The sequence below is a fragment of the Octopus bimaculoides genome, chromosome 25 (assembly GCF_046866305.1).
Source record: "Octopus bimaculoides isolate indiv1 chromosome 25, ASM4686630v1, whole genome shotgun sequence".
NCBI classification, from domain to species: Eukaryota; Metazoa; Mollusca; class Cephalopoda; order Octopoda; family Octopodidae; genus Octopus; species Octopus bimaculoides.
In genome coordinates, this window is record NC_142952.1 from 11486048 (window position 1) to 11499552 (window position 13505).

Below are 13505 nucleotides of genomic sequence, written 5' to 3' on the forward strand. Positions count from 1 at the left end.
CAATGGTCACGCTCAAAATGGTGCATTTTACGTGCCACCTGCACAGGAGCCAGTCCAGTGGCACTGGCAACGATCTCGCTTGAATGTCTTTTCACGTGCCACCGGCACAAGAAAAGGCAAATAAACAGCAATGAGATAATAAAAAAAAGAGAAAGACTTTGCATAAAAATAACTGTTTTACAGGAATTTCAGGAAGAATTAAATGCAACACTTACTAAACCATGTGAAAAGAATGCGACGTCTTGTGGCATCGTGTTTTGGGATCTTGGAAACTGAACCTTGCAAAGTGTGGGCTGCAATGTAAGAAGTAAAAAGAAAATAATAACAACAAATGGGCATAGACATGGTTGTGTGGTAAGCTAGCTTCCCAACCACAAGGTTTTGGGGTCAGTCCCACTGCATGGCACCTCGGACAAGTGTCTTCTGCTATAGCATTAGATTGACCAAAGCCTTGTGATGGAAACTGAAAGAAGCCCATCATATTTGTGTGTGTGTGTGTGTGTGTGTCCTTATGTCTGTGTTTTTTCCCACCACCACTTGACACTTGGTGTTGATGTGTTTACATCCTCATAACTTAGTGGCTCGGCAAAAGAGATCAATGGAATAAATATCTGCTGCTTAAAAGAAAACAAAACAGAAAAGGATTGGGGTTGATTCATTTGACTAAAAATTCTTCTAGGCAGTGCTCCAGCATGGCCACAGTCTAATTACGGAAACAAGTAAAAGAATAGAAAACAAAAAAAAACAAGGGGTTGAATCTGTTGAAGATTTAGAGGAGAAAATCTCAAAGTGGAAGCATAACGTAGAATTGAGGGGTTTCATAATAAATTGTTACATTGATGAAGATGAAGAACATTAAAAAACTGACTCACCATGGTGGACCAAACAAACGAAATATGTGACATCAACCAAGTCTTCATCAGTAATGTTGTGTTCCTGGAGAGATGAGGACAAAAAGCATAGAATTGTGGAAATGAAGAAGGAAAAAAAGGTAAGAAGATCATCATCATCGTTTAATGTCCGCTTTCCATGCTAGCATGGGTTGGACGATTTGACTGAGGACTGGTGGACCAGGAGGCGACACCAGGCTCCAATCTGATCTGGCAGAGTTTCTACAGCTGGATGCCCTTCCTAACGCCAACCACTCAGAGAGTGTAGTGGGTGCTTTTACGTGTCACCGGCATAAGGGCCAGTCAGACGGTGCTGGCAATGGCCATGCTCAAAATGGTGTTTTTTATGTGCCACCTGCACAGGAGCCAGTCCAGTGGCACTGGCAACGACATCGCTCGAATGTTTTTTCACATGCCACCAGCACAAGTGCCAGTAAGGCGACGCTGGTAGAAAGGATAAAATGGGAATGAAAATGTTCTCAGGTAAACCCTAAATAGGTTTACCGAAGTTTCTCTGAGAAACTTTGAAGGCACTTACACACATGCACACGCATAGGACATTGACACAAACACACACACACACACACAGAGGACACATTGAAACACATAGACACACACACAGAACATGTTGACACAAACATTCACACACACAGATGACATGTTCACACAAACACACACACATATACACACATGCATGCGCACATGGGGCATACTGACGTTGATGCATACATACATAGAAACTCAAAAGATTTGATATAGCCACAAGATAATAATTGACAGCAAGCTAGATCGAGGCAGATGGTGTTATTCAAGAGTTCTAATCCCTGGTCAACAGCATGGCAACACTCTACCAGTAATATGATATGAACCACCAAACTTTCAACTTGGGAGAAAAAAAAAAATAACATAGGGTTAGCTTACTTTTTCTTCAGGGGTTACTGCTTGAGGTTGATTCTGAGACAGAGTTGGTTGGTAACAAATACAGAAGGTACCATTGGGCATTGTTATCACTTCTAAGTTAATGGAACGATCTAGAAATATAAAGAGGATGACACATGTCAGTGAAGTGTTTCAATGGGATATAAATAAATTTTTATTATTACTAAGGGACCATCACCAATACTATTATTAAGGGACCAAGCACCAGCGTTTTTTATGTAATACCAGCACAGGTAGCTTTTTACATGGGACCATCACCAGTGCTTTTTGCATAGCACCAGTGCATTTTATGTGGCACCAGCACAGGTGCTTTTTACGTGGCACCAGAACCAGTGCTTTTTATGTGGCACCAGAACCAGTGCTTTTTATGTGGCACCAGCACAGGTGCCTTTTACGTGGCACCTTCACCAGTGCATCTTATGTGGGACTGGCACAGGTACTTTTTATCGGCACCAGCACAGGTGCTCGTTATGTGGCACCAGCACCAGTGCATTTTATGTGACGCTGGCACAGGTGCTTTCAACCTGACACCATCACCAGATGCGAGCACAGGTGCCTTTTATGTGGCACAAGCTCAGGTGCCTTTTACATGATGCCAGCATGGGTGCTTTCAATGTGGCACCAGCATGGGTGTTTGCTACATGATGCCAGTGTGGGTGCTTTTCACTACTAATAATGATGATAACGAAGGTAATAATACTAATAATAACATTAGTAATACTAATAATAACAATAATAATAATAATAATGAGAATAATAAAGAAGCAGGTGAACATTACCAGGAATAACAGAACACAGAGGGATGTCAATGTAGACTGGTCTGTAATATAAAAGAAGGAGAAATATCAGTGAAAGATTGTGTGAGTATGTGTGTATTTGTGTCTGTAGCTGTATGTGTGTGTGTGTGTCTGTACATGCTTTTATCATGGCATAAATTTGTACATCATATAAATTCATATTTTCAAAACCAAAAAAACAAAAAAAAGCATTCAGTAAATGACAAAAAGCACAGCAGCAGCAACAACAACAACAAGAAGAACAAAATTATAGAACAAGGAAGGAATCTCCTTTATATGCAATCACTCGACATTTTAGAATTAGCACCTAAACCAGTCACAGGCTACTTTCCCCCACATACTCCACGACCATCACAGGCCAATTCCCCCACTACTGTCACAGGCTAGTTTCCCCCAGAAACTCCCATTACCATCCCAGACCACTTTCCCCAGATTCTCATGGATGGCCATAAGTGGAACCTCTTAGTTCATAAATCAGATCAATCAGAGCAGATCTGGTGTTACAGAACAGCAACAACAATGGTTCCAAGAACAACAAGTCGACAAAGGAGCTTCTATGAGGCAGGTCCCTTGACTAGAAATAGCAGCCAAATCTCTCTCAAATCATATCTTACAACCTTTAAAACGAAATACACATTACATAAAGTAGTCTTAAGAAAGTCATGGGTGAAGTGTCTTTAACCATAAGTCTTTAACCCTAACCCATTAACCATAAGTCTTTCATAGAAATAAACATTCCTTACCTGCTGGTCTTTGACATAAATGGAATTGGAAAATTCAGTGGGACATCAATCTGATAGAAAAGATAAAATTCTTTAGATTTGGTAAAATGGTTTAATTGATGCCAATGGCTGGGAAATCAATTAAAAAAAAAACCATCTCTCAATGTTTGGTAAATTTTTTAATCTATTGTTGAGTCATGGTGGAGGGTGCAAGGAGGCTACAACTGAGGTCTTCATATACACAACCATTATTATCATTACTACTACTACTACTAATATTATTATTAAGAAAGTGAGCTAGCTTGCTTACCAATCACATGGTTCCGGGGTTCAGTCCCACTGCGTGGCACCTTGGGCAAGTGTCTTCTACTATAGCCTCAGTCCGACCAAAGCCTTGTGAGTGGATTTGGTAGACAGAAACTGAAAGAAGCCCATCGTACATATGTATATATATATAGATATGTGTGTGTGTGTGTGTGTGTTTGTCCCCTCCAACACCGCTTGACAACCGATGCTGGTGTGTTTATGTCCCCGTAACTTAGCGGTTCGGCAAAAAAGAGACCGATAGAATAAGTACTAGGCTTACAAAGAATAAGTCCTGGGGTTGGTTTGCTCGACTAAAGGCGGGGCTGCTCCAGCATGGCTGCAGTCAAATGACTGAAACAAGTAAAAGAGTAAAAGAATAAAAGAGTATGCCAGGCAAAATGATTAGTGGCATTTAGTCCATCTTTATGCTCTGAGTTCAAATTCTGCCAAGGTCCACTTTGCCTTTCATCCTTTCGGGGCTGACAAAATGAAGTACCAGCTGAGCACTGGGGATTGATGTAATCAACTTATCCCATAACCTAGTAGTAGTAGTAGTAGTAGTAGTAGCAGCGTTACCATTATATTATGCAATGCTTGACTCACCATGCTGTCGTAGTTGCCATTATCGCTGAACTGTAATGTAGAGAGAATGGTATGGAACTTTCGGTAACCAACGCTGTCATCATGCTGATGGTAAATGTAGTGGAGTCGCTGGTTATGGACGTCCCAGGAAGACCACAAGAACTCTCCGATTAGCTGTTCTTTCTCTGGTTGACGTTTCATTATCTGGAGAGAGAGAATCGATAAGTTATTAAGACTAACTATTCCTTCAATTCTTGTATGAGACAAAAATTAAAGAATAACAAATAAAAACAATAGCACCAACCATGGCATCTTCTGCTCTGGCTAAAGGAATATGGTAAAGCCCAATAGCTGCAACAGAGAGAAACAATTATTTATAAAAGAGTCTGCAAAGGTAGACATGTGAAGAATGGGGAGGTACCGGAATAGAAATATCTAAAATTATTTAGTCTCATCTAATACTCCATGGAGGTACATGACCCAGTGGTTAAGGTGTTGCACTAATGATCATAGGATCATGGTTTTGATTCCTGAGCTAGGCAGTGTTGTGTTCTTGAGCAAGACATTTCATTTCATGATGCTCCAGTCCACTCAGTCGTAAATGAGTCAGTCCTGGAGTCACATACGGTGGGAAGGTAGGGTGAGGTAGTTTGTAATCTTTGTTATATGCTCTGAAAGCCAGGTCAAACCCCAGTCTTATGCCACATAAAAGCACCCATGTGGCACCATGTAAAAGCACCCATGTGGCACCACATAAAAGCACCCAGCACATTCTGTAAAGTGGTTGGCATTAGGAAGGGCATCCAGCTGTAGAAACCGTGCCAAATCAGACTGGAGCCTGGTGCAGCTCCCCACCTTGCCAGCTATGGTCAAACTGTCCAACCCATGCCAGCATGGACAATGGACATTATATGATGATGATGATGACGACTGATAACAATTACTGTCATTTTATAGTGCTAAATAATAGCTTTTGGAATGTGAGGACATTCTGCAAACAAACTTAGAAGCAACGAGTGAGGTGGCATTCTACAGACAATAAAAGAATTCTCAAACACTGAAAAGACAGCTTAGAAAGTTAGATAAATACTTACTTGTCTGTAGATATGTATGTATGTGAATGTGTTTGTGGACATGTGCATGTGTGCGTGCATGTATATGTACCTATGTATGCATGCATATCTGTCTGTTGGTTTGTATGCATTATGTAAAATTAAAGGGTTTTGTTTTTGTTTTGTTATTTTTCTCATTCGGCATCAAGCCTTTACTTTACTGCCTTGATTAACACAGCAAGGCAGCTAACTGGCAGAAACGTTAGCACACCAGGCGAAATGCTTAGCAGTATTCCGTCTATCTTTACGTTCTGAGTTCAAATTCCGCTGAGGTCGACTTTGCCTTTCATCCTTTCAGAGGTCAATAAATTAAGTACCAGTTATATACTGGGGTCGATCTAACCAACTGACCCCCTTCCCAAAAATTTCGGGCCTTTTGCTTAGAGTAGAAAAAAATGATTGATTAACACTGCCTTAATATAGAAATTATAACAAAAATGCCAAATAAATTCTAACTCACATTCTTTGTGCAAGAATACAAGCATGTATGCTTGACGATCAGAGAACTCGCTCTCTTGGCCAGTCTTATTGGTCAGATGCAAAAATTGGACCTTCAAGAAATTGACTCTTTCGATATTTAGTGAAAACAAGCGATTTGGGGTGAGAATCTCAGCCAAAAATGCTGTGTAAATTTCTGAAATAAATTGACAGAAAGAAATTAAATTAATTAAAACATCAAAGCAGATTGTTTAACAAAAATCATTGGAACTTATGTCAAAAATCCAATTTTATAAAGCAGTTTAGCCTAGGGCTATAAGTGAATATGCTTGTCTGAATGTACTATAATCAGTTGATAATTCTTACAAACTGATTATGGTAAATTTACTTGTTACAGTCATTACAACTGTTGCCATGCTGGGGCACTAACTTGAAAAATTGTAGCCGAACTTATCAACCTCAGTACTTATTATTCTTTTGTAAAGCCTGATAATTATTCAATCAGTCCCTTTAGCTGAACCGCTAGGTTACAGGGACATACATACATACATACACCAACACTGATTGTGAAGCAGTGGTGGAGAACAAACACAGACGCAAAGACATGCACACACACACACATGTATAACAGGCTTCTTTCAGTTTCTGCCTACCATATCCACTCACAAGGCTTTGGTTGGCCTGAGGCTATAGTAGAAGACACTTGGTCAAGGTGCCATGCAGTGGGACTGAACCCGGAATTATGTGGTTGGGAAGCAAGCTTTTTACCACACAGCCACTCCTGCGCCTATGATATCGAAATCATGCTAAACAAACGTAATAAATTGTAAAAAATAATGCAATAAGTTTTGAAGGTGAGAAAATTTAAGAGAATTTAAAATGCTTTGAAGAACAAAGAGGAATAAAACTGTGAAAGATACTCACTTTGGCCAGCAAATTCATCAACCATTTCAGTTAGGATTGTAAAAGCTTCAAAGAGAGAAAAATAGACAAAAATTTACAGACCTATCAAACTCATGGCAAAGAAAATGAACAAAAAAATTAAAAGAGAAAAACAAATGTAAAAACCATTAATTACACACACACACACACACACACACACACACACACACACACACACACACACACACACACACACACACACACACACACACACACACACACACACACACACACACACACACACACACACACACACACACACACACACACACACACACACACACACACACACACACACACACACACACACACACACACACACACACACAAAAAAAAATAGGGTGAACAATGGAAAAAGTTTGCAATGTCCAGCCTGCAATACTAAACCTCATCATTATCTTCACCATCCTTATCATCCTCATCAACATCCTCCTCTTCATCATCATCATCATTCTCATCATCATTTACATCATCTTCATCATCCCCACCATCCACATCCTCCTCATCACCCTCATCCACATCACCATCAAATTCATCCTTCTCATAATTATCATCACCCTCGTAATTCTCCTCATCCTCATTTTCATTCTCATCCTCATCACCCATCACCATCATCCTCATCTTCATCATCATCCTCCTCATCATCTTCATCACCCTCATCATTATCTTCACCATCCTTATCATCCTCATCAACATCCTCCTCTTACTCATCATCCTCCTCCTCATCCTCATCACCATCTTCATTCTCCTCTTCCTCATCATTATCATTCATAACATCATTTTCATCATCACCATCACCATCTTTATCATTCTCCTCCTTCTCCTTATCATCATCCTCATCTTCCTCATCCACATCACCATCATCTTCATCCTTCTCATAATCATCATCACCCTCATCCTCGTCCTCATCCTCCATCACCATCGTCCTCATCTTCCTCCTGATCCTTCTCACCATCATCCTCATCAGCATCATGCAAGCATTCCTGGTTTTAACAATCGCAACACATATAATCCATGCCTCAACACTCACTGGAAACATAATCCTAATCTCATCCACCATCACAAGACAAACTTAGGCTAAACCGACCCCAAAGACAGGGATTCTCAATTCCACGAGTCACATCATGCATCATTTTAACCATAACTGTCCCAGCAGACATCTTAATCTTAATCTCAAAGATTAGATTTTAAATAATCCTTACCCAGAAGTGTGTGATGTTGATTGATGGAACAGCTGGTAACATATTCAACTTTATCAAAAACCCAGACAACCTGTGAATAGAATTAAAAAATTATGAGTTTGTGTGTGTATGTATGTGTGTCTATATTGTTGTTATTATGTTAAACTGCCGTATGTCCAAATTTAGCCAAAATATGTTTTTTTTTTAATATTTATTTTTGCTTGCAATAACCGCTTCTTTTGGTCAAACTGCCATATCTCCAGCTGCTTCAGATACCAAGATATCAAATATTGTCAAAGTGTAGTACAATGGCTTTGCTATGAAATGGGAAAACTATTTTTTCGCTTTCTGAAAAAGCAACATTTTGGACTTACAACACCTTTGCATAATAGCAATGACATATACACACACACACACACACATATATATATCATTGCTATTATGTTAAACTGTCATATGTCCTAATTTGGTCAAATACGTTTTTTTCACTGTTTATTTTTGCTTGCAATAGCCATTTCTTTTGATCAAATTGTCGTATCGCCACCTGCTTCAGATGCCAAGGTTTGAAAATTGTCAAAGTGTTGTACAATGGTTTTGTTATGGAACGGTGAAACTATTTTTTTCATATTCTGAAGAAGTAATCTTTTGGACTTACGACACTTTCGGTGTATTTAAAAATTAGAACAAGTTCTTGACACAGGAAGAGTATTTGGGAAAAATATTCTTTTTAATCAAAAAGGATATTAGTTAATGACAATGATGGAAGTAGTAATTCTGATTTAAAGGGTGGAGAGGTTTGTGATGACAGGATGAAATGATGATTATGATGATGATGATGATGCTGATGGTGGTGCTGATGATGATGGTAATAGGGATAAAAAGGGATGTGTTAATGATAATAATGATTTCCAACTCACCCTGTAGTCTTTTGAATCAGGACATGCTAATCCAATATGTGTTTTAAGATCATCCTACAATTGTAAGAAAGTACAGAAAATAACGAGCTGAGTATTAGTTGTACCTTTCCAAACACTTATGCTACATGTTTACATGTGTGTGCTCATAATTATTTCCATGTATATAAGCACATTGATATACATACTCACAAGAAAAACTTATTTAAATGTTCATAAAATTTCACAGACCATAAAATTTTTTTTTTTTCTGAAGTTCACGAAAATATTATGTTGAAAAGTCTTCACGGCGATCTTTCGATACTAGTACACAGCAACATCTGGTCGTTGCTTGCACGCATACTGATTACATGATCGTATAGTGTGTTTATGTGTTTAAAGTTTCAGTTCGGATGGCACCTTGGCCACACGTTTGCCGCAGTACAAAGACAAGAGCACCCATTCCTCTGTCGTTATTGCCTCTGTGGAATGCTTTATTGCTTCCTCCTCCGTTGTGAAGCGCACCTCCACAGTGGCGTATCTCCATGATCGTATAGTATGTTGAAGTGTCTAAAGTTTGAGAACTGTATGCATCTGAGGGGGAGACCGGATGTTCTTGCGTACTAGTATCGAAAGATCGCCATCTTCACAAGTTTATTAGAAGCAATCTCAAAGTATTTCTTTACTTACCTCTCCCACTGGCATCTCTTCCCACGAGAACAAAATACTGCCATCTTTTTCTTGGTTGATCAGGCGCAAAGTCTCACAGTTTTCTTTATGTAATGACAAAAGTGAAGAGAAAACAAATTAACACAATTGATTAGTTAATTGGCTGAGTAGCTAACCAGCTGAGACAGATGATAAAGAAGTGAAATAGAACCAGTGTGTGTTTGTTACTGGCATGGACCCTCCTGAGATACAAGAATCATCATTATCATTCACTGTCCATTTTCCATGCTGGAATATTTGGGAAAAAAATTAATTCCTTCAGAATCATAATTCCTGTTTAATTAAAACAGTGGTTCCCAAACTATTTTGGGCTGCCACCCACTAGGTACCCAGGCCATATTTTCCCCCATTATCACCCCCACTTTCCTTCAGCGCCCCCTTGGATCTTTCCACCGCCACCAGAGTGGCCATACCTACCACTTTGGGTACCACTGCATTAAAGAAAGAAAGATTCCTCCTCCTCTCCGATCTCATGTCTTTTTATTTTTTTCCTTATGAAATTAAAAGTATTATTCTGAAACTTTGCCGTAGTTTTCAATAAGCTCCTGTCGTGAGGTTAAACAACATCAAGAAGAACATTGGGTGCATGTGTGTGTGTGTGTGTGTTGGTTGTATTGTTCAGTGTTCTTTCAGTTTAGTTTTGCAGCCGTTTCCCTCTGATGATTTCAACCGAGTTCATGCTTTCACTTTCTGGAAACTTAAAACTAAATATTACCACGACCTTTAATCTACAAAAAAATATTCCCAAACCCTTAATTATTCAACATTTGTAGATTCAATCCTTTACAGAATTAGAACCAAGGACTGAATTCTCGTTGTTTGCAATAACATATTTGTGTGAATCTGGATTCGATTCTGTTTTGTTAACGAAGACAAACATATCAGAATCACTGATTCCACAGACATATTCCCTGGACTCCAGTCAGTAGGAAAGTTCCAAAGTTTTGATGAAGTTGGGATTTAGAAAAACAGGAACCAAGAAGTCTCAAAAATTAATTTTCCCAATTGTCATAGAGTTCAGTTTTTTGCCTTGTTTCTTTCTAATTGATTTTACATTTATGAATGGAGTTAAAATCTTATATTTTTTTAGTTCAATTTATTCTCACACATTAGTGTAGGTGATTTAATTAAAATAATAATTAATTAATTTGGCTACTAATAAGTTGTCGAATCCGTACATAAACAGCGATCTTCGATACAGAAGCTTGTCGTTTCTATGTTTACATAAATATTTTGACAATTTAATTTCAATTAATTATTAGAAAATTGATTGATCATCTTTAAAGGGGATTTTATTTTTGTTGGAGGTGGATGGAAATTGGCTGAGTTTTGAGATGGCTATCCTGCGAAGTCCCATACCTCAAGGCGAATGAATCAGATAAAGAAATAAAGGAAGTCGCTAAAAATACAAAAGTAAAAGAAAAAAAAAGAACACTGAAGTTTTGGGTGAAGAAATGTGTTTTTCAGCAACGTAATTTCCGTTGTTTGAAAGACAAGGACGGGGGTGGGAGTACTACCCTTTCTTTAGCCATGAGGTGTGGGACTTCGAAGGAAGTTATTCCATATGTGCACCAGAAAAATATCTGCTTGTTATGCAAGGCCTAGAAACGAATGGGAACCACAGCTTTGAGAGAGATATACCAAAAAAATAAATATTATATAAACTCAATGACAGACGTGACGATTACTAAATAATTACATAAATAGGAAAAAAATAAAGACAAAATAAACGAAGATAAAAAAAAAAAAGAGAGAGAGATTGCCGTCTGTCAAAACTTTTATAAATGCAAACAATTATTGCGTAAAAACATACGTGAGCGAGATTGAATAAAGTTCTTGATGTTAAGTCCAATATCAACGACAGGTTTCAGTTCCAACATGTTTTATATAAATAACAAGAAAAAGAATCGAGAGGAAATGGCTGTACACGGACGAGATGATAAAAAAACCTGACAACAACCTAAGTAAACAACACCTAAATAAATGACTCACGTGTTGCTTTTGTTAAGGAGATTAAACTAAAAATATAATCAGGCTGAATAAACCGACTGACTGAGCGCTTGTTATGACTGTGGTAGTTGCTTTCCTGGTGACAAAGAACAAGATTACAGGTTTGCCACAACACTGACAGTTAGATTCATACTATGACCTTAGTTTTTTCTATATATACAACATCATCACAAACTCGTGACCTCTCGCCTGTATTTTTCAATCTTTCTCTTCACAAAGCATTTCGTTTTCAGTTTGGCTGAGGTCTCATCGTTTGTGTACTTTAGTGTTGCTCTCAAGAGGCGGGAATTAAAGTATTCAAATAAAAAAGGGAGGGACAAATAGGCTTGTTTATTTAAAATATACTTAAGGGGTTTTTTTTAGGTCTAAACTTTTTAAACTTGTCTCCATTTTGTGATGGTGAAAAAACAAAAAAGAATTCTATGGATGCAAAATCTTTTATCCTCTCTTTAATAAAGACAAAGGATAGAATGGGGGCAAAATATTTCAGTTTTTTTTTTTCTCGGGGATAGTACCTAGTGTCTGTCTGTTAGAAAACCCCTAATGTACTCAATATGGAATGAAATATCTAGAAGATTGTGATCATAGTTCCATTCATTTGTAAACTGGACTACATATATATATAACACCAATTGACGGCTTCATGGCTTTTCCTGGAAAGGAATCAAGGAACTCTTTTTAAATCGGCAACGCTCATGTTTTTGTTTTGCTTGTCTTTGTTTTTTGATTTTTGATTTTATTTATTTTTTTCCATTAAACCTCATACTCATATAAACATATAAACAATGGATCGTTGTTGTTGTTGTTAATACCCAATATAACTAAAGGTAGCAAGCTGGCAGAATTATTTCTAATGCTTTGCAGTATTTCTTTCGACTTTACATTCTGAGTTCAAATGCTGCCGGAGTCAACTTTACCTTTCATCCTTTCAGGGTCAATAAAGTAAGTACCAGTTGAATACTGGGGGCTCAATGTAATCGACTCTCCCCCTCTCCCAAAATTGTTGGCCTTGGACCAGAATTTGGAACCAATGTCTAATATAACTACAGCAGTTTTCAACAGCAGCTATTCAAAAACGTTTCAAAAGGACAGATTACACAAAGAAATATATTTATTTCTTTATTGCCCACAGAGGGCTAAACATAGAAGGGACAAACAAGGACAGACAAAGGGATTGAGTTGATTACATCAACCCCAGTGCATAACTGATACTTATTTAATCAACTTGAAGGGATGAAAGGCAAAGTCGACCTCAGCGGAATTTGAACTCAGAATGTAACAGTAGATGAAATATCACTAAGCATTTTGCCTGGCATGCTAATGATTCTGCCAGCTCACCACCACAAAGAAATATACTAGCCTGCATCTGTTATATTCCTCACACAGATGACATACCTAGAACTGTTTCTATTTTAAATTTCAGGGAATTGATTTGACACTAAACATCAATACCCTTCCCTCAAAGTCATTCAAAGACCTGGTTATACATTAGGTAAGGCATTGGCAGCCTTTGTCCATCGACAGACCTTATGCAATACTGATCATCATGATTTAACAAACATAGCATGTAGTATATGTTCATTAATTGATGATTCAGAAAATCCCTAAGTTCTACCAAATTTAAATCAAGAAAAATCACATATAAACAAGAGGGTAACAAATGTCCCAATTGTTGTATTTGGGATTTGCAAGTGACACAAATGTAAATCCAGATTTAATTTTATTGATGGTCAAATCTACCCTCCAAAACACTGGCTGTCATCCTTTTCTAAATCAAGTACTAGTGCATCTAATTTGTTAACATCATCAGCATCAACTTCCACTGCACCAAAGAGAAGCAGCAATGGTTTGCCTTCAACTTTTTGCACCAATCTGCAGGTGCATGATCTCATTCTTATTGTGAACTGCCCCTCCTCATTCATTGTGACATCCCCAATTCGCTAGCTCTGCTAGCTTCTAGCCTT

The 13505-nt window shown here is 38.1% G+C and overlaps 1 protein-coding gene across 2 annotated transcripts in view; it reads right to left on the bottom strand.

The window, feature by feature from the left end:
* Window positions 1-11800, bottom strand: part of LOC106883136 (protein pigeon) — a 40615-nt gene extending 28815 nt beyond the window's left edge. Inside the window, exons 1-13 of one of the 2 annotated variants that reach the window (XM_089342142.1) lie at window positions 11345-11800; window positions 9493-9575; window positions 8827-8880; window positions 7931-8000; window positions 6711-6755; window positions 5809-5982; window positions 4541-4587; window positions 4258-4440; window positions 3370-3419; window positions 2609-2649; window positions 1812-1921; window positions 873-936; window positions 216-293 (exon numbers count right to left, since the gene is read on the bottom strand). In XM_089342142.1, coding sequence (XP_089198268.1) covers window positions 216-293; window positions 873-936; window positions 1812-1921; window positions 2609-2649; window positions 3370-3419; window positions 4258-4440; window positions 4541-4587; window positions 5809-5982; window positions 6711-6755; window positions 7931-8000; window positions 8827-8880; window positions 9493-9575; window positions 11345-11411 — 1066 coding nt within the window. In that variant the 5' untranslated portion in view covers window positions 11412-11800. Of the gene's footprint in view, window positions 1-215; window positions 294-872; window positions 937-1811; window positions 1922-2608; window positions 2650-3369; window positions 3420-4257; window positions 4441-4540; window positions 4588-5808; window positions 5983-6710; window positions 6756-7930; window positions 8001-8826; window positions 8881-9492; window positions 9576-11332 lie in introns of both variants that reach the window. The other variant, XM_089342141.1, reaches the window with a different exon arrangement.
* Window positions 11801-13505: the final 1705 nt, after the last annotated feature.